Source organism: Dendrobates tinctorius, unplaced genomic scaffold (assembly GCF_039654945.1).
Source record: "Dendrobates tinctorius isolate UK_male_01 unplaced genomic scaffold, ASM3965494v1 ptg000003l, whole genome shotgun sequence".
NCBI lineage: Eukaryota > Metazoa > Chordata > Amphibia > Anura > Dendrobatidae > Dendrobates > Dendrobates tinctorius.
The window spans coordinates 19583611-19609685 of record NW_027361671.1 but is presented as its reverse complement, the minus strand read 5'-3'; the positions used below and the strand labels follow the sequence as shown (position 1 = coordinate 19609685).

Sequence of the window (26075 nt, the reverse complement as noted above, 5' to 3'; positions counted from 1 at the left end):
CATCTTTACTGAGTCAAGTGCGCTGTCCGTCTGTGTGTCTTTAAATAGTCTGCCTTACCCGGCTTCAAGACATCTGATTCATCCTCCTTCCAAGCCCTGCTGCGCACGGTCCTCATGCGCCGAACTGTCCGGGTCTGAATAACCTCCTCTCCCAACGCCCCCCCGATGCACGGGGCACTGGAATCCATACGACGCCAAACTCAGTGGAATTCTTCCTGCCCCAGGCCGCGTCGCACTGGGCGCCGCCATGTTTTTTGGCCCTGCCCCCCGGAAGTCATCACCGGCACGCCTCCGATGACGCGGCGTGCCGGAAGTCCAGGGCTCGAGGCACCGGTGTCCTGCAGCCGGAGCAGCAGCTGCTGTGCAGAGACCTCTGAGGAGATGCAGCAGGATAGGGAGCAGCCAGCTCGACCCTGTGCTGAGGGACCTCCGGCAGTATAAGCGCTGCTGCGGAGTGGGTTCCGGCTCCTGCCTCCTTCGCTGAGAACCCTCTGGAGAGGGCACGGCTTCTCCCGGGAGCTCCACCGGGTCCAGATGTCTCTAACACCGGCCTAAACATGTACCTGTTAAATATTAATAATCCATTAAATATTTCTTATTACACCCAGTTCTGTACATTGCTAGCTGAAATGACATAGGCTATTTTTAAGCTTGGCTCATGGTAGAAAGACAGCTCCATATATGTAGAGACCACGTGCTTTAGGAGACGTATATAATTCATGGCTAACTGTAGAGGTCGCTGGTTCCTTCCCTCACCATCATGAGACACAGACGCAAGATGACATAACTGAACAACTGGTATGTTACTTTACTACAAAGAAGCCTAAGAGAGACAGAGGCCTTTTGCCATGTGGGATCTCAGAGAAAGAAGATGACAAGCTTTTGCAATAACGGACAATTTCTCTTTCACCTATTTTTATGTTTTTCTGTAATAATCTTTTCTTTGATGGAAGAAACCAAATAAACCACTACATTTTTATCTGGTAACTAGTCCTGAGTATTTTACAGGATAAGCATTATTTTACAGTACCTAATGCACCTTTGCGTCTGTCCCCACAGGAAAAACACTGAAGGATGTTAGTAGGGAGGGGCTATTTAGCCTCTTCTGTGTTCCTGTCCCTATCAAGGATAAGGACAACCTCCTGGTGGTGCTGTCAGGGGGAATGTTCTGGAAAAGGAGATTAAAGCCCCCGTTACACAAGCGATCTCGCTACCGAGATCGCTGCTGAGTCACAAGTTTTGTGATGCAACAGCGATCTCACTAGCAAGATCGCTGTGTGGGACACTTACCAGCGACTGGCCCCCCTGCCAGGTATCGCTCATCGTCCTGGAATGGCCAGGATATTTTTTTGATCGCTGGTCTCCCGCTGGCCAGCATGCAACGCTGCGTGTGGCAGGTGGGAGACCAGCGATCAACGAGCTGGAGATGGTAACCAAGGTAAACCGCGTGGCGCTTAGAAACCCGATGTGTACCTTAGTTACCAGCGCGCTGGTGCAGGGAGCTGGTAACCAAGGTACACATCAGGTTTCTAAGTGGCGCGCGCCACTTAGAAACCCGATGTGTACCTTGGTTACCAGCTCCCTGCACCAGCGCGCTGGTAACTAAGGTACACAGTGAGTAACTAAGCGACGTGTGTCGCTTGTTACCCGCGTGTCACTGTCCTGATTGCTGGTGAAGCTGCCTGTTTGACAGCTCACCAGCGATCATGCAGTGACACACCAGCGTTCCTGACAAGTTCATATCGTTGTCAGGATCGCTGGTGAGATGCAAAGTGTGACGGGACACTAAGAGACAAGGGATTAGCGAGATCCTGAAGTGACCGACGACACAGAGTGTCCTTCCAGAAAAGGGGACCTTGAATAGCATGACGTGTCACGAGAAACCATGAGCATGCAAAACGCTGAAGGTAACGGACCTAAACAGGACTGAGTTTGTGGGACTAATGGGATTTGCGAGCGGTAGATCCAGGGTGCCAGTAGTGGAAGAAATAGGATGCAGAACTGCTGATCAGATAGAGAGACCTGCTGATCAGAATTCTAGCAACAAGCGAGGCTGTAACAAAGTAGGGCGAAACAGTGTTCTTCACTGACCCTGGAGTAGACTACAGTGGAAGGCTACTGTGTGTATGATAAATAATGCTTTTATACTGCGAAGTAAACATCTATAAGACTTTGTACCCACTACCCTTTGTATATAACCCTCATCAGGGTAACGTTCAGTAAAGAATGTTTTAGAACAAGAGTGTTATTTACTGAACTGCAGAGCCTATGGTCCTGGCCAGCCAACACCATCAGCTACAGGTGACCTGCACGGGCATAAGGTCCGCACATCATCATCACGAACACCCAGCCAGGACCCACATTTTCATATAGTGCACCAGGGCATAAAAGGAAGAGATGAGTGCCTCAGCCACAGCTGCCGTCCCGCGCTATGAGATTACCACCAATCATGCATAGTCAATGGCTATTAATGCATATCCAGTGGCATACCTTGAAGCTCAAGAGCCTCAACACAAAGTCCTCAACACAGCCCCAAAAATCATGGGGCTAGAAAAGTTTTGCTTTTCTTATCTGTACCAAAAGGTACCATTTGGGTTCCCTTTTGCTCTAGGGTCAGGGTGCAACTGCAACCCCTGCAGCCACAGTAGGTACCGCCCATTTATATTTCCAATAATCTCCATTAGGTGAAATTACCTATGAGATCACAGATAGGAATTAAAAGGAAAGTCATGAAAAATGAACAGAAGTGCTTTACATATAATATGATATGAGATACCTCCTCATTTTCTTCATCATCCATCTCTACTTCAGCCTCTTCTTCATCATCCTCTTCTTTCTTTTTCTCCTCATTTTCTTCATCAGACTTTTCATTATCCCCTTTTTTCTCAAGTTCCTGTTATCGATGAGACATACAGTGACCATTAGAGGTCATGATTTTAGATTTCAAAAGCAGGTTTGTTAAAAGTGACTGTCACTATAAATAACGATTTTATTGCGCATGTCGCTGGGAATTATGGTATATTCTGTTTAAAGTGAACCTGTCATCACAATTTAACCTGTAAAGTAAAGGTATGGCCTTAATGACCCTGTTATACTGACTTAATAGATACCTGTAGTGAAAAAAAATCTGTAGCCTGATTCTTGTTTAATTCCCCTTAGATGTTTTGGTGCAATAGCCTTTTCATGTATCGGGGCAGGACTGTGGATAGGGTCTTTGCCTCTGGCACGGCCCTTCAGCATTTGTATAAGCCATGTGCTAGCATTCACCAAGTAAAATGGCGCCAGAGGCGGCACATGCTTTGATTTACCTTACAGGAGACTCCAGCAAAATTAGTGCCAGTGGCTGTGCATGCACAGATTGGGATCTCAGCTCAATGATGAGCCGAGATCTTGTTGTGTGCATGCTCTGCTAGTGGTGCCATTTTGCTGCAGACCGTCAAAGGTTAATCTGAGCATGTGCCACCTCAGACGCCATTTTGCTGTAGAATGCTGGGACATTAATGTGTGCAAGAGCTGCCCACTACAAAATTTTTAAAGAGGTGGCTCATACAAATGGGTAAGGGACACAGCAAAGCTGAAGACCTTATCTGCCGTCCCGCTCCAAAGCGCGAAGAGGCTATTGCACCAAAACTTCTAAAGTGAATTAAAAAAACAGGCTACGGATTTTTTCACTACAGTTATCCTTTAAATCAGTATAACTGGGTCATTATGGCCATACCTTTACTTTAAACAGGTTAAATCGTGATGGCAGGTTCTCTTTAATGCTTTTTCATGAATGGAAAGTGTGGAAAGTTGTAGAAGGGTGTTTGAGAGGCTAGTGACTGATTGGTGAATGACACTAGAATCATTTGGATAAGTGAGCTCTGCTCAGTGTTTCTGAAATAGTGATGAGGGGGTTGTTTAATATGTTTAATGAATAGGATAAAACTTCCAAGGAACATAGGGTCACCCACCTGTATGTGAGTGTATGTTGGTGAGGAATCCCCAGAGGAAGCTGACAAGGTGGTGCCTGCATGAAAGTTCCACCAAGATCTACTAAAGATTATTGCCTTCAAGCCAAGAAAGCCAAGACATACCACCTGAAGTTAAAGAGAAGGAAATGTTGAACTTGTTGGAGTCTGGAGAGATAGCGTGAGCCTGCAGAGTCAGCCAAGATTGGGCCCAAAGTGAGTAGGGAGACTGAGAACAAGGGAAGGACGCCACCAACAGTTGAATTTAAGGTCAGACAGACAGCAGTCGTTGCTCAAATCCCATTAAAAATAAGACAAAGGGAATTCCTTCTTAAGAGAAATTGACCACAACAAGATTGGACTATAGATTGTATGCCTCAGAAAAGTGTAACGTGAAGGTTGGTTACATTAATCCAATTCCTGTATGAACTGTCTTGTAAATGCTTGTATATTGTTGCTGTGCCTCCAATCCGCTGTAAAGTTACTAGAGAACTGCCCTGCAGCTTCCAGTGTATCTTGCCTGCCCCATGTGGGGTGCCTACCCTGATAATAATATTATACAATAGTCTAATGTTGACAGGACACAAAATAATTTGGCTGGGAGCATGTTGTCATGATAACCTATATGATGCGCACACACTGGACTACCAACTTCAAAATATATAGGTAAAATGTCAATTATATTAATGCAACAGAGAGGTGTCAAAAATTACACAATATAAAAGGAGGTGAACAAAAGATGATAAAAAAAAAGCAAAAACAAGGGTTAGCAGGCAAAAGTCGACAGTTGCGTAGTTATGTAGTGGTATAGAACATAAACACCGGCTAACGAAGCTAATTTAAGTGTCAACAATAAATGAGAAAGTATATGCTATATAGCCCACTGAAATCAATGCCTAGTTACCAATGTATAGCAGCAGTATGCAGGGCCCCCACTCCTCCAGGGGCCCCAGCCATGTGACACTTCCTCTCCCATCACGCCCCCAATACCTGTGCACAGGGTGTTTCAGTAGTGGAGCTGCTGAGACGGGGAACTAGGAGGAGAGGTAAGTATTGTGTGTCTGTCTGCATTATAGTGTGTGTCTGCTGCACGATAGTGTATGTGGGGGATTGCACTATACTTTGTGTGTGGTGGCTGCATTATACTGTGTGGGGGGGACTGCACTATACTGGGTGTGGGTTTGTGGGGGGCTGCTTTACAGTCTGGAAGGCTGCCTTATACTCTTAGGGAGCTGCATTATACTGTGTGTGGGGGGCTGCACTATACTGTGTTACGGGGCTGCATTATACTGTGTGTGTGTGTGTGTGTGTGTGTGCGCGTGCGCGCATGTGGAGCTGCCTTATACCATATGTAGGGCTGCATTATACTGTGTGTAGGGGCTGCGCTATACTATGTGTTTTTGTGGGGGGCTGAATTATACTGTGTGGGGGTGGGGCTACATTAAGCTGTGTAGGGGGGGCTGCATTACACTATGTGAAGGGGGCTGCACTATACTGTGTGTTTGTGGGGGTGGAGCCTGCATTATACTGTGTGGGGGGGCTGCAGAGTAATTTGAGGGGGCTGCATTATACTCTATCAAGGACCATGGGAAGTGCATTTTACTATATGTACTATATGGGACCTGCATTATACTGTATCGAGGACTATCTGTATCAATCATTCTTCCTCAGTCGGAGTAAGTGTAGGTGCACACGGTCAGTACACGATGCGGCTTTGGACGTTGCGTACTTGTGCAGCGGCCAGATGTTACAGCATAGTTGATGCAATTTAAAGAAATCCCATGCCCAATACGCGTGAACAGACACCCGCAGCTCACCCACAAAGACGGACATGCGGCGCGTCTTTCCAGACCGCAGCATGTCAATTTATTTGTCTCCGCAAGGTATGTTTCACCTGTACAATGTATTGGACGCAGTGAATCCACACAGTTCAATGAACAATTGTGGATTCACATGCGTTCAATAGCCGGCAGCGCTTTTGACGCAGCAGACATGCTGTGTCCAAAGCACTGCCAATTACTGAACATGTGCATCTACCCTAAAGAGGCCAGGAAACAAGCGTTGAATCCTGGGGAGAGCTCCAATGTGCATTTCGCTGTCGCTTTATCAAGGGGTGTATATTCTGTATAACATTCCATTTCACCATCTGGTGGCAGCTCCCAAAACAGACTTACAATAGTGAGAGCAAACATAGTCGATAACGACAGAAACACGCATCCAAAGATGCAGGGGGGACACTGCAAGTGCAAGATCAATCAGATAAGCCACCCAGTAGGTGTGGGGTGGACACAGCCTCCTGTCTGCATCTCTGACTTTTCTCACCTTCAGGTAAGGAGATGGAACTCCAAACACCCATCATCCTTGACGTATAGCCACCAAAGGAGGCAGGTGCAAGCAAAGTTTAAATAGCCCCTCCCAAGACGTGATAGAACAGAACAAAATAGGGAAGTGAGAGACACCTGAATAACAGCAATCCCAGAAAAGAAAAGGAAATAGAGGAGAACTATGAGCAGTTGGACTGAGACCACACGGGCTGTGGCTCAGCAGAGAGGGAAACCAACCACCCAGCAGGAGGTCACCTGATGAGTCCAGAAACTGAGCCATGACACATTTATAAACACATAAAGCTCACCTCAATTTTCTTCAGAACATCCACGTTGGTCCCAGGTTTAGCCGCTTTGGCCTTTTTTTCACCTGATAAGAGAGTTATCAACAGTTAACAGTAAAAACTTCTGAGGTTAGGCACACAGATTAAGGTTCTCAAGTGTCAATAGAGTGGCAGCTTTGCTGGAAGCAAGTTTTTGTTCTCCCTAAACTTCAGCAAGGGGTGCCCACCTGTTCCTGACCCTTGCTGTGATTTTATTGTCTGGAAGGAATGGGGAAAGGTTTATTGGGTTCTTTATCTTCTGGATGAAGACTTGTTATGGAAGTCATCCTTGTGTACCATTGTGTGTGACATGCTGCCCTTTTCTGTATTTAGGTAGAAAAAGCACAAATTTGGGCCTTACAAAAAAAAATATTACAACGCTACAAAAAAGTAGTATTGATAGGGCATACCAACTGCTTCAAGACTTCATATTGATTCCAGGCAGCCGTTACGTGGTCATATGTCAGCGGGCAGCTCCTAACTTTGGTTCAATAGATCTGGGGAAGGGTGCTTAAATTGGCTAATTATTATGATACATTTTTATAGCGCTATTTATTCCAAGGCGCTTTACATGTGAATGGGGCAAATATAGACAAGTACAATAAACAAGAGCAAAACACGCACACATAAGTGCACAGAAGGAGAGAGAACCATGCCCGTGAAGGCTCACAGTCTACAGGGTGTGTGTAAGTTATTATATATCTGAATGTGTGTGTGTGTGTGTGTGTGTTATATATATACACACACACACATATACAGTGGGGCAAAAAAGTATTTAGTCAGTCAGCAATAGTGCAAGTTCCACCACTTAAAAAGATGAGAGGCGTCTGTAATTTACATCATAGGTAGACCTCAACTATGGGAGACAAACTGAGAAAAAAAAATCCAGAAAATCACATTGTCTGTTTTTTTTTCATTTTATTTGCATATTATGGTGGAAAATAAGTATTTGGTCAGAAACAAAATTTCATCTCAATACTTTGTGATATATCCTTTGTTGGCAATGACAGAGGTCAAACGTTTTCTGTAAGTCTTCACAAGGTTGCCACACACTGTTGTTGGTATGTTGGCCCATTCTTCCATGCAGATCTCCTCTAGAGCAGTGATGTTTTTGGCTTTTCACTTGGCAACACGGACTTTCAACTCCCTCCAAAGGTTTTCTATAGGGTTGAGATCTGGAGACTGGCTAGGCCACTCCAGGACCTTGAAATGCTTCTTACGAAGCCACTCCTTCGTTGCCCTGGCGGTGTGCTTTGGATCATTGTCATGTTGAAAGACCCAGCCACGTTTCATCTTCAATGCCCTTGCTGATGGAAGGAGGTTTGCACTCAAAATCTTACGATACATGGCCCCATTCATTCTTTCATGTACCCGGATCAGTCGTCCTGGCCCCTTTGCAGAGAAACAGCCCCAAAGCATGATGTTTCCACCACCATGCTTTACAGTAGGTATGGTGTTTGATGGATGCAACTCAGTATTCTTTTTCCTCCAAACACGACAAGTTGTGTTTCTACCAAACAGTTCCAGTTTGGTTTCATCAGACCATAGGACATTCTCCCAAAACTCCTCTGGATCATCCAAATGCTCTCTAGCAAACTTCAGACGGGCCCGGACATGTACAGGCTTAACTTAAAAAGGAGAAAACGGAGTAACGGATCCAAAATATATGCAAAAGTATAAATTTTATTAGTACTCACATCAAGTGCTGACAAGTATACAAGTTGACTAAAATAGGGGGGATAAGCCCCAATGATACAACAATCAGGACAGACAAGGACAGGGTAAATAAAATGATACCAGTGCTCGAAATCTACATGGCACAACGTTCAGTCAGCCCATGGGCATTGCACATAACAGACATATGTCTAATGGTAAAAGATAGTCAAATATGGCATACTCAATTGAATGTGTATTGTACATAGTTGTACATGTCTAGAGCGCCAAAAAAAAAAAAAAAAAAAAAAAGACCATCCAGAGGGGTCAATGTGCAAGTCCAATGGACACTGAACATAAATGAATCAATGACATGTGAAAGGATTCTTAAATAGTTAATAACATATGTATCAGCATATCAAAACTGCGCAATTGTGCCAGAGAGAACAAGGGATATCCCTTGATAAAGCGCCTGTGGCGGGCGCGAAACGTACGTCGGGGGTCGTTGCATGGGCCTTCACCTCCTCTGCTCCCCGGTAAGCAGCCTGCCTTTACTTGTTTCCACACTTCGGTCATTTGGACCGCTGGGCGGGTCGTCTCCCGGGTTCTCTCTGGCACAATTGCGCAGTTTTGATATGCTGATACATATGTTATTAACTATTTAAGAATCCTTTCACATGTCATTGATTCATTTATGTTCAGTGTCCATTGGACTTGCACATTGACCCCTCTGGATGGTTTTTTTTTTTTTTTTTTGGCGCTCTAGACATGTACAACTATGTACAATACACATTCAATTGAGTATGCCATATTTGACTATCTTTTACCATTAGACATATGTCTGTTATGTGCAATGCCCATGGGCTGGCTGAACGTTGTGCCATGTAGATTTCGAGCACTGGTATCATTTTATTTACCCTGTCCTTGTCTGTCCTGATTGATGTATCATTGGGGCTTATCCCCCCTATTTTAGTCAACTTGTATACTTGTCAGCACTTGATGTGAGTACTAATAAAATGTATACTTTTGCATATATTTTGGATCCGTTACTCCGTTTTCTCCTTTTTAAGATTAGCATATGGAGTGGTAATCCATGCACAAGGCGTTTTTGGACCATGGTCACCGCCTTGTCTCGTTCTCTGATACTGGGCATTATCATATATGTATGTACAGGCTTAAGCAGTGGGACACGTCTGGCACTGCAGGATCTGAGTCCATGGTGGCGTAGTGTGTTACTTATGGTAGGCCTTGTTACATTGGTCCCAGCTCTCTGCAGTTCATTCACTAGGTCCCCCCGCGTGGTTCTGGGATTTTTGCTCACCGTTCTTGTGATCATTCTGACCCCACGGGGTGGGATTTTGCGTGGAGCACCAGATCGAGGGAGATGATCAGTGGTCTTGTATGTCTTCCATTTTCTAATTATTGCTCCCACAGTTGATTTCTTCACTCCAAGCTGGTTGGCTATTGCAGATTCAGTCTTCCCAGCCTGGTGCAGGGCTACAATTTTGTTTCTGGTGTCCTTTGACAGCTCTTTGGTCTTCACCATAGTGGAGTTTGGAGTCAGACTGTTTGAGGGTGTGCACAGGTGTCTTTTTATACTGATAACAAGTTTAAACAGGTGCCATTACTACAGGTAATGAGTGGAGGAAAGAGGAGACTCTTAAAGAAGAAGTTACAGGTCTGTGAGAGCCAGAAATCTTGTTTGCTTGTTTCTGACCAAATACTTATTTTCCACCATAATATGCAAATAAAATGAAAAAAAAAACAGACAATGTGATTTTCTGGATTTTTTTTTCTCAGTTTGTCTCCCATAGTTGAGGTCTACCTATGATGTAAATTACAGACACCTCTCATCTTTTTAAGTGGTGGAACTTGCACTATTGCTGACTGACTAAATACTTTTTTGCCCCACTGTATCTGTATGTATGTATGTATGTATGTATGTATGTATGTATGTATGTATGTATGTATGTATATATATATATATATACACACACACACACACACACACACATACATAGATAGCTATTGATATTATATAGTCACACACACACACACAGGTAAATTACATAGTCTCCTTTATTATGTATATTGCTGTCCCTTACACAGTACCCTCTCTTGTTATGTACAGTACCGTCCCTTACATATTGGATTATATAGAGCCCTGTTTTTTTATTACATACCGTCCTGTCTTGTTGGCTGTATAATGCAATGATGGCTGATGGAGCATGGAAAAGCTTCCTTTCTAATGGGGAGCTGATGGACTGGTAGTTTGGTCACCTGCTCCTCGATCAGCAGTCATTTTATATCTAAAAAGAGAAGGGACTATGTAATAAAAGAGGGCACTGTAAATAACAAAATTAACAAGAATACACTATGTAAGAGACAGCACTATACATAACAGCAGAGGAAGCTATATAATAAGGGACGGCATCATATACAACTAGAGAGGATGATACGTAATAAGGGATGGTGTTATACATAATAAAAGAGGAAACTATGTAACTAAGGATGGTGTTATACAGAATTAGTGAGTACACTATACACTAAGGGACTGTGTTAGACATAATAAGCGTTAATGTCTTCCTCCACCTCTCCCTGTTCCTAAGGCCATTATAAGTCCCCCTTCCTCCCATCCCAATCCTTCACACCCCTCATTGTCCTCCTCCCCTCGCATCCCATTATTGTCCTCTACCCCACCCCATCATTTTCTTCTCCCCCACCACTTCCATCATTTCCTCCTCCACCACCACCATCATTGCCCTCTCCATCACCCCCCCATCATTGCCTTCTCCCCATCATTGCCTTCTCCACCCCATCACTGCCTGCTCCATCACCCCATTACCCCCCCTCATGGCCTTCTCCCATTACCCCCCCTCATGGCCTTCTCCCATTACCCCCCCTCATGGCCTTCTCCCATTACCCCCCCTCATGGCCTTCTCCCATTACCCCCCCCATGGCCTTCTCCCATTACCCCCCCCTCATGGCCTTCTCCCCCCATCACAGTCTTCTCATGTCCCCATCTCCTCCAGGGCCAGTCTAACCAACAGACACACACACAGACACGCACACACAAACACATCACCTCTCTCCTCTCACCTGTCCGCATCGCCCGTGCTTCCTCGCTCACACAGCAGTGGCCACTGAATGATGATGTCATTCAGCGGCGCTCCTCTGTGTCAAACAGGAAGCGCGGCCTCCGGGCAGGAAGCAGGACGGAACCTTGCAACTCCGCTCCTGCTATTCCCTCTTGCAGGCAGCGGAGCTGCTGTGATCGCTCCCTGCCCGCCGCTGCACTGCACTGTGCCTCCACGCTTCTCCCACAGAGGAATTGCTGCTGCTGCCGCCACGCCGCCCCCACACACGTGCCGCCTGGGGCGGACCGCCCCCCACGCTACGCCACTGTACTGCCACATATACAGTGCATTGTGAAAGTATTCGGCTCCCTGGAACTTTTCAACCTCTTCCCACATATCATGCTTCAAAGCAAAGATACCAAATGTAAATTTTTGATGAAGAATCAACAAGTGGAACACAATTGTGAAGATGAATGAAATTTATTGGTTATTTTAAATCTTTGTGGAAATTCAAAAACTGAAAAGTGGAGCGTGCAATATTATTCGGCCCCTTTACTTTCAGTGCAGCAAACTCACTCCAGAAGTTCATTGTGGATCTCTGAATGATCCAATGTTGTCATAAATTACTAATGATGATAAATATAATGCACCTGTGTGTAATCAAGTCTCTATATAAATGCACCTGCTCTGTGATAGTCTCAGGGTTCTGTTTGAAGCACAGAGAGCATCATGGAGACCAAGGAACACAACAGGCAGGTCCATAATATTGTTGCGAAGCTGTTTAAAGCCGGATTTGGATACAAAATGATTTCCAAAATTTTAAACATCCCAAGGAACACTGTGCAAGCGATCATATTGAAATGGAAGGAGTATCATACAACTGCAAATCTACCAAGACCCGGCCGTCCCTCTAAACTTTCATCTCAAACAAGAATAAGACTGATCAGAGATGCAGCCAAGAGGCCCATGATCACTCTGAATGAACTGCAGAGATCTACAGCTGAGGTGGGACAGTCTGTCCATAGGACAACATTCAGTCGTACACTGCACAAATCTGGCCTTTATGGAAGAGTGGCAAGAAGAAAGCCATTTCTTAAAGATATCCATAAAAAGTGTTATTTAAAGTTTGCAAAGAGCCACCTGGGACACACACCAAACATGTGGAAGATGACGACTTGGTCAGATGAATCCAAAATCGAACTTTTTGGCAACAATGCCAAGCGATATGTTTGGCATAAAGGCAACACAGTTCATCACCCTAAACACACCATCCCCACTGTTAAACATGGTGGTGACCGCATCATGGTTTGGGCCTGCTTTTCTTCAGCAGGGACAGGGAAGATAGTTAAAATTGATGGTAAGATGGATGGAGCCAAATACAGGACCATTCTTGAAGAAAACCTGTTGGAGTCTGCAAAAGACCCGAGACTGGGACGGAGATTTGTCTTCCAGCAAGACAAAGATCCCCAACAAAAAGCAAAATCTACAATTGAATGGTTCACAAATAAACGTATCCAGGTGTTAGAATGGGCAAGTCAAAGTCCAGACCTGAATCCATTCGAGAATCTGTGGAAAGAGCTGAAAAATGCTGTTCACAAACGATGTCCATCCAACCTCACTGAGCTCGAGCTGTCTGCCAAGGAAGAATAGGCAAGAATTTCAGTCTCTCGATGTTCAAAACTGATCGAGACATACCCCAAGTGACTTGCAGCTGTAATTGCAGCAAAAGGTGGCGTAACAAAGTATTAAGTTAAAGGGTCCGAATAATATTGCATGCTCCACTTTTCAGTTTTTGAATTTCCACAAAAATTTAAAATAAGCAATAAATTTCGTTCAACTTCACAATTGTGTCCCACTTGTTGATTCTTCACCAAAAATTTACATTTGGTATCTTTATGTTTGAAGCATGATATGTGGGAAAAGGTTGACAATTTCCAGGGAGCCTAATACTTTCGCAAGGCACTGTATTATCAGTGCTGTCTTCTGATCTTTGTCTACTTTCACAATGTCTGGTTGGTTAGCCAACACCTGCTTATCTGTCTGGATCTTAAACTCCCACAGTATTTTAGCCCTTTTGTTCTCCACCACTTTCTGTGGGGTCTCCCACCTGGACTTAGGGGCACTTCGCCCATATGCTGTGAGGATGTTCCTGTATACAATTCCCACTACTTGGTTGTGGCGTTCGGTATACGCAGTTCCTGCTTGCATTTTGCTTCCTGCCACTATGTGTTGGACTGTTTCTGATGTTTCTTTGCACCTTGGGTCTTGTTTTGTGTGGTACAGTCATGGCCAAAAGTTTTGAGAATGACACAAATATTATATTTTCACATGATCTGCTGGCCTCTGGTTTTTATGTGTGTTTGTCAGCTGTTTTTATCACATACAGAAATAATTGCAATCATATTATGAGTAACAAAAGGTTATGTTGACAGTTAGAATGAGTTAATGCAGCAAGTCAATATTTGCAATGTTGACCCTACTTCTTCAGGACCTCAGCAATTCTCCCTGGCATGCTCTCAATCAACTTTTGGCTCAAATCCTGACTGATAGCAGTCCATTCTTGCAAAATCAATGCTTTTATTTTGTCTGAATATGAAGGTTTTTGTTTGTCCACCCGTCTCTTGATGATTGACCACAAGTTCTCAATGGGATTAAGATCTGGGGAGTTTCCAGGCCATGGTCCCAAAATCTCTATGTTTTGTTCCCTGAGCCATTTAGTTATCACCTTTGCTTTATGGCAAGGTGCTCCATCATGTTGAAAAAGGCATTGTTGATCGCCAAACTGCTCTTGGACGGTTGGGAGAAGTTGCTCTTGGAGGACATTCTGGTACCATTCTTTATTCATGGCTGTGTTTTTAGGCAAGACAGAGAGAGCCCATTCCCTTGGCTGAGAAGCCACCCCCACACATGAATGGTTTCAGGATGCTTGACAGTTGGCATGAGACAAGACTGGTGGCAGCGCTCACCTGGTCTTCTCTGAATAAGCCGTTAGCCAGATGTTCCAAACAATCGAAAAGGGGATTCATCAGAGAAAATGACTTTATCCCAGTCCTCAGCAGTCCACTCCCTGTACCTCTTGCAGAATATCAGTCTGTCCATGTTTTTTCTGGAGAGAAGTGGCTTCTTTGCTGCCCTCCTTGAGACCAGGCCTTGCTCCAAGAGTCTCCGCCTCACAGTGCGTGCAGATGCACTCACACCTGCCTGCTGCCATTCCTGAGCAAGCTCTGCACTGCTGGTAGCCCGATCCCGCAGCTGAAACACTTTTAAGAGACGGTCCTGGCGCTTGCTGGTCTTTCTCGGGCGCCCTGGAGCCTTTTTGGCAACAAGGGAACCTCTCCCCTTTAAGTTCTTGATGATGCGATAGATTGTTGACTGAGGTGCAATCTTTCTAGCTGCGATACTCTTCCCTGTTAGGCCATTTTTGTGCAGTGCAATGATGACTGCACGTGTTTCTTTAGAGATAACCATGGTTAACAGAAGAGAAACAATGATGCCAAGCACCAGCCTACTTTTAAAGTGTCCAGTGGTGTCATTCTTACTTAATCATGACAGATTGATCTCCAGCCCTGTCCTCATCAACACCCACACCTGTGTTAATGGAGCAATCACTGAAACGATGTTAGCTGGTCCTTTTAAGGCAGGGCTGCAATGATGTTGAAATGTGTTTTGGGGGATAAAGTTCATTTTCTAGGCAAATATTGACTTTGCAAGTAATTGCTGTTAAGCTGATCACTCTTTATAACATTCTGTAGTATATACAAATTGCCATTAGAAAAAATGAAGCAGTAGACTTTGTAAAAATATTTGTGTCATTCTCTAAACTTTTGGCCATGACTATAGATTCCTGCTTCTATGGATGTGGTACTTAGTGCTTGCTCTTGTGCAGCTATGATTAGTGGCCTCTGTGCGGTCTCGGAGTCCAGCTTTCTCCAGCCATTGGTATGATTTCTCCATGTCAGCCACCATCATCTGCCGATGGTACATCCCATGTAGTTTGCCTTGCCATGGCGCTTCATGTTCCTGAATCCTGCCCCTGGGGCACGGCGAGGAGGTGGCCCCGTACCAGGCCCCCCTGCTCGCCGGGCTCCATAAGCCAGTAAGGGCAGTAATGCCCTGATGTCGGCCCTGGGCATAATTTGGCCCAGGCTATTTTTCACCCCGGGTGTAGTGTGGCCTAGGACAGTTTATCCCCAGAGCATCCTCTGGCCTGGGCCAAACTATACCCAGTTTTAAATTTGGTCTGTTACACCAGCTCATGGCAGGCTAGAGGAAATATTACTTACTAGAGGTGTGCCCAATGCCATCGCATCAGAAGGGAAGTGTGTATGTATGTATGTCCCGCAGCTGCCTGCCCACCCACCTCCGTACAGTCACAGTCGGCAGGAAAGTGGGTGGTTTGCGGCCTGTGCTGGAGATGTGAGTACACGTGTGTATATGTGAGTACGTGTGTGTACACACACGTGTTTGTGTGTATGTACGTACATACATGTGTTTGTGTATGTACATGTGTGTGTGGTGCACCCAGGAGTATAGTCGCCACAGTGGCATTACCTTCCTCCTAGGGAGGGTGATGTCATGCTTGGAAGCAATGAAGGATCTCTCAGGTAAATCCAGCACGCAGCACAGTTTCCACTCCAGGCCAGCAGAGGGAGCTCTGAACCCAAACTGCTGAGGAGCTGCTCTCTGTGGCCAGGAAAGGGAAGTTAGTGGAGTTCGTGTGGAGAAGGCAAAGTGTGTGGACGTGGGAGAGATGAGCTGGAGGATTGAGCTGAAGTCAGGCTCACTTCTAGCTGTAGCGCATTGTCCGGAGTCCGGTATCCGAGGTTGTATGGATGCTGATGATCCTGCAGCAAAAACCGGAGGAACAAGAGGCTGTAAATGCTCTGTTCCCAACTAAGACTCGGAGGCACAGCAGCATGGTGTGTGAGCCAGAAAGAGGAGGCTACGGCTGCCTGCCATACGAGGGGAGTTCTAAAAGAGAGCAAGCAAGAGGAACTTCAGTGTAACTCAGAACTGCAAGTACCTCAGATAAGCGCTAGGAAGCAGGGATGTGGAGTCGGTAAGCAAAACCTGCGACTTAGACTCCGACTCCTCAATTTCCATTACACCGACTCCACGACTCCGACATATATTGCTTATTTTTAAGTGAAAAATTTATTGTAGTACAATGTGAACAGACATTTAATCATTTTCATGCTACAATAATCAAGATATTTAGATAGAACATAATATATAGTTATTGGAATACAACTTTAGAACACAAAAAACTGTAATAAATTGTAAATATGTAATACACTATGTAATATCAATTACATATATACAGTACAGACCAAAAGTTTGGACACACCTTCTCAAAGAGTTCTTTATTTTCATGACTATGAAAATTGTAGATTCACTCTGAAGGCATCAAAACCATGAATTAACACATGTGGAATTATATAATTAACAAAAAAGTGTGAAACAACTGAAAATACTGTATGTCTTATATTCTGGTTCTTCAAAGTAGCCACCTTTTGCTTTGATTACTGCTTTGCACACGCTTGGCATTCTCTTGATGTGCTTCAAGAGGTAGTCACTGGAAATGGTTTTCACTTCACAGGTGTGCCCTGTCAGGTTTAATGAATGGGATTTCTTGCCTTATAAATGGGGTTGGGACCATCAGTTGTGTTGTGCAGAAGTCTGGTGAATACACAGCTGATAGTCCTACTGAATAGACTGTTAGAATTTGTATTATGGCAAGAAAAAAGCATCTAAGTAAAGAAAAACGAGTGGCCATCATTACTTTAAGAAATTTTGTTTGGCTACTTTTGTTAATTATATAATTCCACATGTGCTAATTCATAGTTCTGATGCCTTCAGAGTGAATCTACAATTTTCATAGTCATGAAAATAAAGAAATCCCTTTGAATAAGAAGGTGTGTCCAAACTTTTGGTCTGTACTGTAATATATATATATTTATATATCACTGACTTCTCAGCCAAGACAAAGCCTAGATCCTCAGGCTACATTCACACCATGGGTGTAGCTAGGATCAAACCTGGGGGGGGGGGGCAGAACCTCATACTGCACACCTCAGCTGCTGCAGAACCTCATACTGCACCCCCTACAGTTGAAAATAAAGCCTGCAACTTAAGAAGATGTAGTGATGAACGCAGTCTATTTATTCCAACTATCAATTGATGTTGATGTGTTACTGAAGACGAGCAATGCCTGTCCTAGGCATCCTTTTGGGCAGCTATGAGGTGTGACTGACTGGTGCTATAAAAAAAAAATAAAAAAAAAAAATGGAGTGTTAGTCTGTGTGCTACCCGGCTTTCATTCTTTTTGGTACAGATACGATATGGATAGATATGGATAAATGGATAGATAGAGCAGATGTCTAATCTGCTTTTGCTATTGAAAACATTATCTATGAGCTCAAAAATCTTTCAGGTGATGCGGTTTTTTAAAAAGCTGATCTGCTTTTGCAGCTGAAAAACGTATCCTCAAAAAACGCAGGAATAACGCTGTGTGTGAATGTAGCTTTAGATCAGAAATAGAACAGCCATTTATAGGACATTTCATAACTTCCCCAAATTCCTATGAAAAAATATTCAGCACATTCTGCATTGAACTATTGTACCCAATTTATTATATATTTTAGGAGTCAGCGTCGGTCCAGTTTATACTTACTCCACCAAAATGAGCAACGACTCCGACTCCACACCCCGGCTAGGAAGGAGACTACACAACCCATCTGCATAGAGAGATTCCTAAGTTGTTTCCAGGCTGATTAACTCTTGTTCCATCTGTAATCTGGATCCTGGACTGCACTTGCAAAGCAAAGTAAAGGTAAAGGAAACTGCACCCTGTTGTGTCATTGCCTTCTTCCTGCAACTCCTTCAGCACAGCTACATCTCTGTGCCTAACACTACACCCTCTTCCTCAACACCTATTACTACTGCCCTGGGACTACAGCTCTACCTGTGGGGAGCTATCACATCTTTGCTGCCTCATACCATCTGTCCCAGAGGATCTGCACTGCAGCGTCGGCTTAACCCCTTCATTGCCTAGCACCAAAAGGTAGGTGGCGTCACGTATCATCTACCTATAAACTTTATTCTGCTACGTTTCACCCCTTTTGAATGGACGCCCAGGGCCGCGGACCGGGTCACCGCCACCTTGACACATCCCTCTGAGACACCGGCCCGGTACAGAGTAACCCCACAGCACTGGGGGAGATCCGTGTGTGCGCGTGTACATGGTGGGCAGGCAGCGGCAGCGCGGGGGGGTCCGATGCCACCAGAGGGCGCCCGCACCCCATCTCCAGCACAGGCCGCGGTCTTTCCTGCCAGCTGTGACTGCACGGAGGTGGGTGGGCAGGCAGCGGCGGGGGTCCTGACGGTGTCCCGCTAGTGGTACTGTGGAAGGGCCTGGTACCACCAGCGGGTGCCATATTGAAATACCCATCACTTGGGTATTCCATTACGGCGGTTGGCGTACTTCCGGTGCGGCGCGGTGGATTGTGGGATTCGGGGACATCCAGATGGAAGTGGATGGAGGACAATTTAAGGCAAAAAAAAAAAAAAAAAAAAAAAAATCAATATATATATATATCTCTATCACACACACACTGAAGAGCCCGGCGCTGCCTGGGCATAGCAACTAACTGTGGTTAGTTATAACAAATTATAATTATCCTCCATCCCATAGTCCCGTGCCCATATACATATCCGCCATCCCATAGTCCCGTGCCCATATACCCATCACACATCCTCCATCCCGTAGTCCAGTGCCCATATACCCATCACACATCCTCCATCCCATAGTCCAGTGCCCATATACCCATCACACATCCTCCATCCCATAGTCAACCATTATGACATCATAATGAGTGGCGGGGCTTGCAACCTATGATGAATCAGCATCACCATGGCAACCATTATCATAATGAGGGGCGGGGCTTGATACGCACACACTGTTTCCCCATTATGTAGATAGGGGCATTATGACATCATGAGGGGCGGGGCTTGACACCCACACACTTTTTCCCCCATTATGTAGATAGGGTCAAAATTGTTTGGTGAATTGGAACACGCGGGGTTAAAACTTCACCTCACAACATAGCCTAGGACGCTCTCAGGGTCCAGACGTGTGACTGTGCCAAATTTTGTGGCTGTAGCTGCGACGGTGCGGATGCCTATCCTGGACATACATACTGTGCGCATCATGATGCGCCGTCAGTTCGGGCCTTCCGGGGGGGGTCTGTACCGGCCTGCCCGGGGGGGGGGGGGTCTGTACCGGCCTGCCCGGGGGGGGGTCTGTATCGGCCTGCCCGGGGGGGGGGGGGGTCTGCACCGGCCTGCCCGGGGGGGGGGGGGGGGGGGGGGTCTGCACCGGCCTGCCCGGGGGGGGGGGGGGGGGGGGGGTGTCTGCACCGGCCTGCCCGGGGGGGGGGGTCTGTACCGGCCTGCCCTCTGGGTCTGTACCGGCCTGCCCAGGGGGGGGGTGGGGTCTGTACCGGCCTGCCCGGGGGGGGGTGGGGTCTGTACCGGCCTGCCCGGGGGGGGTGGGGTCTGTACCGGCCTGCCCGGGGGGGGGGGGGGGGTGGGGTCTGTACCGGCCTGCCCGGGGGGGGTGGGGTCTGTACCGGCACAGTGACACCATCTGCAGCAAGATGATGCTGCAGGTCATTGGAGGTGGTCTGTGGATTGTCCTTAACTGTTCTCACCATTCTTCTTCTCTGCCTTTCTGATATTTTTCTTGACCTGCCACTTCTGGGCTTAACAAGAACTGTACCTGTGTTCTTCCATTTCCTTACTATGTTCCTCACAGTGGAAACTGACTGGTTAAATCTCTGAGACAACTTTTTGTATCCTTCCCCCTGAAAAGCTATGTTGAATAATCTTGGTTTTCAGATCATTTGAGAGTTGTTATGAGGAGCCCATGATGCCACTCTTCATAGGAGAATCAAATAGGAGAACTACTTGCAAGTGGCCACTTTAAATACCTTTTCTCATGATTTGATACACCTGGCTATGAAGTTCAAAGCTCAATGAGGTTACAAAACCAATTTAGTGCTTCAGAAAGTCAGTAAAAAGTAGTTAGGAGTGTTCAAATCAAGAAAATGATAAGGGTGCCCATACTTTTGCACCGGTCAAATTTTGTTTAAATGCAGATTGCACATTTTCTGTTAGTACAATAAACCTCATTTGAATCCAGAAATATAACTGAGTCCATCAGTTATTAGATATATGAAACTGAAATACCTGTTGCAAAAACCAAAATTGTTATAAAGAAAAAAGGTTAACATTAATAGGGGTGCCCAAACTTTTACATATGACTGTATGATGGGTATATGGGCATGGGACTATGGGATGGAGGATATGTATGATGGGTATATGGGCACGGGCCTATGGGATGGAGGATAATTATAATTTGTTATAACTAACCACAGTTACTATGCCCGGGCAGCGCCGGGCTCTTCAGCTTGGTTATTTATAGGTTTTGATAAAATTTTGCAAATTTTTCTCCAGCTCACCTTTGGTTAAAAGGTATTTTTAGAACATATGGCATAAGTCTGCTGTGAGCAACTATAGATTTGTACTATAATTTGCAATAATTTCTAGTGAGTGATATCTATCAGATCCATGGAGGTCTTGCCAGTGTTACCACTTTCGTGAAACCCAAACCTCTCTGAAAACATGTAAAGGTATAACAGAAATGTAGCAGGTATCTAAATTTTGGACTTTTCTACATTATAAAATAGCATAAAGTCTTTGATAAATGCCATTTAAAAATTTCAAGTTTTTTCCCATGGACAATCTACAATCTGGTTTCCGTCCCATCACTCCTCTGAGACAGCCCTGACCAAAATTACTAACGACCTACTTACAGCCAAATCAAATGGACAATACTCTATACTCTTGCTTCTAGACTTGTCCTCTGCATTCGACACAGTTGACCACTGCCTCCTACTACAGATCCTCTCCTCCTTCAGCATCAAAGACCTCGCCCTATCCTGGATCTCCTCATACCTTTGCAACCGCACATTCAGCGTCTCCCACTCCCACACCACCTCCTCATCCCACCCGCTCTCTTGGAGTCCCCCAAGGCTCTGTTCTAGGACCCCTACTCTTCTCAACCTACACACTTGGCCTGGGGCAACTCACAGTCCCACAGATTCCAGTACCACCTTTAAGCTGATGACACTCAGATCTCTCTCTCTGGCACAGACGTCACCTCTCTGCTCTCCAGAATCCTAGAGTGTCTATCAGCCATATCCTCCTTCTCCTCTCGCTTCCTCAAGCTCAATGTGGACAAATCTGAACTCATCATCTTTCCTCCATCTCACAGATCTTCCTTACCCGACCTAGCTATAACAATTAATGACATCACGCTTTCTTCAGTTCCCGAAGTCCACTGCCTAAGAGTAACCTTTGATTCTGCCTTGTCCTTCAAACCGCACATCCAAGCTCTTTCTACCTCCTGTCGCCTCCAGCTCAAAAATATTTCCAGAATCTGTCCATTCCTCAACCCTCAATCTACTAAAATGCTTGTGCATGCTATCATCTCCCGCCTTGACTACTGCAACATCCTTTTCTGTGGTCTCCCTGCCAACACCCTCACACCTCTCCAGTCGATCCTTAACTCTGCTGCCCGACTAATTCATCTCTCTCCTCGCTACGCCTCCGCTTCTCCCCTCTGAGAATCTCTTCACTGGCTCCCATTCCCTCAGCGTATCCAGTTCAAATTACTAATACTGACCTACAAGGCCATCTATAACCTGTCTCCCCCATATGTCTCTGAACTAGTCTCCCGATACCTTCCCTCACGTAATCTCCGCTCCTCCCAAGACCTCCTTCTCTCCTCCACACTTATTCGCTCCTCACCCAACCACCTCCAAGACTTCTTCCGAATAGCCCCTATCCTCTGGAATTCTTTGCCCCATCATGTCCAACTATCAATCACATTTGGATCCTTCAGACGGAACCTGAAAACCCACCTCTTCAAGAAAGCCTACAGCCTGCAATGACCCCGCTACCTCCTTCTCTCTCACCACTACCGGAGATATCACCTCAACCAACACCAGAACTGCTGCAACCCACCAACCTACTGTCTCCTTCCCCACCATCCTGTAGCATATAAGCCCGAAAGGGCAGGGTCTTCTCCCCTCTGTATCAGTCTGTCATTGTTAGAACATAAAAAGTACCAGCACAAAGTCAAGAAAATTTCATGTACAGTATATAAACTCAGATACATATCAAAAAATACAGAGAAAAAAATGAGTTTACCATTTACAATGAAAAATATTTATTAATACAAAAGTTCATCAATTACATAAATAGTAAAACGTACAATAAAATATATCATATAAATTAGTATGTATGGATGCACATGATCCACAAGACTGATGGCCACAGAGTATGAGCAGAACAGAGCAAAAAATAACCTATGTCAAACCAATGGTGATAGAAAGAGTTAGTGAATCAACTGCCTGATGTTTACATTCAGCATCAGGTGGCTCATATAGCCAGCCATGCAGTGCAATTGGGTCACCCTCGCACATTCAGGGCAGCGGGGGTACTCTGTACCGGGCCGGTGTCGAGGCGGGAAAGTGTGACAGCAGCGATGACCCGGTCCGTGGCCCTGGGCGTCCAATATCAATGGCGGTGATGTTAATGGTGTTAAAGTTTATTAGGTAGTTCGTGACGCCACCCGTGGTGTTTGGCAAGTAAGATGTTGAGCCAACGCTGCATGCAGATCCACTGGGACTGATGGTGTGGTGCAGCAAAGATGGTATAGCTCCCCACAGGTGGAGCTGTAGTCCCAGGGCAGTGTAGGTGCAATGGATGAGGAGAGGCGCAGAATGGTATGGATGCTGGTACCCAGGTGTAGTGGTGCAGGAATAACTGGAGGACACCAGAGTGTGCGGTTCCAATGCTTTACTCACTGTTTGCAGTTCACACAACTGCCTGCCTCCGTACTGTGTTCTCCAGGTCAGGGCTCCAGCCAACCTCCAGGCAGGATAGGATTCTCCCTTCCACACTCCGCCAACATGTACCTTACTGAACAACTCCTCCAATGCGCCTTTAGGTGCGAAACACTCCAGTACTTAGTTACCCTGGAATGCCTCTCTCTAGGTGTTCCTAGTCTTTACTTGTATGACAGACAGCTGTAGCCTGCTTCGGGGACTCCTCACTGTGTCCTGGCTCTCTATTCAGTTGCTGTTGTGTCCCAAGTCTATGATGGGAGCAAGGCGTTAGCGGTTCACTACTCCTCCGGTGTCTGTTGCCGGACATAAAGATCCAATCAACCTCGGGGACCGGGCCCCGGCCTTTGCGCTCTGGACTGGAAAGGTTCTCTATCTTTCTTCAACCAACTTCCCACCGTCCTTCTATTCTCCTTCGTTCCGATCTGTTCTCTCTCTCTTATGGAATCTGTAGTCTTCAGTCTACGTCTCTTTCTCCTTCTCTTCCTCTCCTAGGGAGCTCGTTCCACTAAGACCAGTCCTCAGCCTCTCCTGACTGACTGCCTTCCTCCGCCTTGAGCTCCTCTCAGGCTGACCTGCTGTCAGCATGCTCTCTCTCTCTGACCCTCGTCTGATTGACTTGAAATCCTACACCTTCCCTCTCTTTTATATCTAACTCCACCTGCCTCCCCAGCACCTCTCGTGTTACGAAGCCAGGGACCACAAAAGGCACCCTATGACCTTTACAGCATAAAGCATGGATGGGTCCCTGCTGAACTATCCTGTGTGTGGGGTGCAGGAATGCGGAAAGGAGTTACCAGCCTACCTGGATGGTGGGGCACTACACCTTAGGAGAAGGTGCAGTACCTCTGTGGCGACTGAAGCCTCAGGGGCGCCACACAATGGTATGCTGAACAAGGGCCCTAAATCATAATCACCACCATGGTATCAACAATGAATATACTGTATATGTATACATATGCAAAGACTGCTACATGACTAAGTAAAGAATAAAGAGGTTAATTACCCATAGTGACTGCCCGTGCTGTGACCACGTTCCCCAACGCACGTTTCGCTTGATATTTCGTCACTTCCTCAGGGGGCGTGTCATTGTTAGTTTGTTTACTGTAAGTGATATCTGTAATTTGTATGTAACCCCTTCTCATGTACAGCACCATGGAATCAATGGTGCTATATAAATAAATAATAATGTGCCAAAGTTATTAGTCAGTCAACTCTTAATAAACCTAGGGTAGGGCATCTTACTTTATTTTAAAGGGAACATGTCATGTGAAAAAAAACGCTTATAATCTGCAGATATGGGGTTAACCTGCATTTTAATGGATATCTGGATCTGCTCCACACACTCACTGAGAGCCCCCTTGCCTGGAGAGAATGAGTATTATCCCCCGTCTGCCGGCATACAGTGATGGGGGTGGCATTGGAATGGATTTAGACACCACACTGTGTAGAAAACTGTGGATTTAACTGTGCCCCAGCACAGACTGACAGCAGCGCAACATTAGGGCCAGTTGTCAGTCAGTGCCTGGGGCTGTTACAGCCACGGCTATCTAGACACAGGATGGTGTCTGAAACCGTGCTGGCGCCACCTCCATGACTGAACTCCGAACGCTGCAGGCGGAATAAAGTTTTTTCCTCCCAGCAGTGGCCTTATAAGTGCGGGCGCTGGACACACGACAGGTTCTCTTTAATGCTTGTCAAAGTAAAATCCACCCATTGTTTATACCTTTCTTTTTCATCTTCTTGACAGCTTTCATTTCTCTAGGAAGTAGCTGCCAATCTATATTAAAAAAAAAAAAAAAAAAAAAAAAAAAAAAAAAAAAAAATAAATCAAGAAAGTCAGACTGTATGAGGAAACATTGAAACTTTCCTGGCTTCTGAACTTGCATTAGTCACATTTGCAAATACGAGGGGCGATCCAAAAGTAATGCTAATCAATAATAAACACAATGAATATAGTAAAAAAAAAAAAATTTATTTTTCTACATAGTCTCCTAACAAGTCTATACATTTAGTCCATCTCTTTTCTAAACTTAGAATTCCCTTCGAAAAAAATTCTTGATCTTGACCCTCAAAAAACTCCCCAACAGCGGTTATCACTTCGCTATTGTCAAATTTCTTGCCCCGAACGTGTTCCTTGAGCCAAGGAAAGTGAAAGAAGTCACTGGGGGGCTAGATCTGGCGAATGGGGGGGGTGTGCCACCAGTTCAAAGCCCGCTTCTTGAATGGTAGCCATGGCAACTGCAGCTTTGTGAGCCGGTGCGTTATCTTGGTGAAACAGCACTCCAGCCTGCAGTTAGCCGTGCCTTTTCTCCTTGATAGCCTCCCGCAATCTTCTTATTTGTTCTGCGTAGTAGGAGCCCGTAACCTTCCCTGCTGAGCTTGACACTTTGAATTTCTTCGGCGTCGGTTTGTCGGCTCGTTTCCATGTCATCGATTGTTGTTTAGTTTCGGGATCAAAGTGGTGGGTCCAGGTCTCATCCACGGTCAAAAAACGTGACAAAAAATTCTCCTTGTCTGCTTGGAACTTTGAGATTTGCTATTGAAATGTCAACTCGTTTCTTCTTTTGCTCGTCGGTTAACATTTTTGGCACCCAACGCGCGGAGACCTTTCTCATATGCAATTCTTTTGCAAGGATTCTTTGAATACTGCCATATGAGATCCCTGTGACCTCAGCTACATGCCTGATAGTCCCTCTTCGATCTGCCAACACAACTTCAACTTTTTTCACGTTTTCTTCATTGAGGGACGTGGATGGGCGTCCTTTGCGATGTT

General features: G+C 45.6%; 1 protein-coding gene across 2 annotated transcripts in view; it reads right to left on the bottom strand.

The window, feature by feature from the left end:
* POLR3G (RNA polymerase III subunit G) overlaps nucleotides 1-26075 on the bottom strand; it is an 88340-nt gene that overhangs the window by 13435 nt on the left and 48830 nt on the right. The window contains exons 5-8 of one of the 2 annotated variants that reach the window (XM_073587054.1): nucleotides 25026-25079; nucleotides 6583-6644; nucleotides 3954-4079; nucleotides 2777-2893 (exon numbers count right to left, since the gene is read on the bottom strand). In XM_073587054.1, the coding sequence (XP_073443155.1) occupies nucleotides 2777-2893; nucleotides 3954-4079; nucleotides 6583-6644; nucleotides 25026-25079 (359 nt within the window). The remainder of the gene's footprint in view (nucleotides 1-2776; nucleotides 2894-3953; nucleotides 4080-6582; nucleotides 6645-25025; nucleotides 25080-26075) is intronic. The other variant, XM_073587140.1, reaches the window with a different exon arrangement.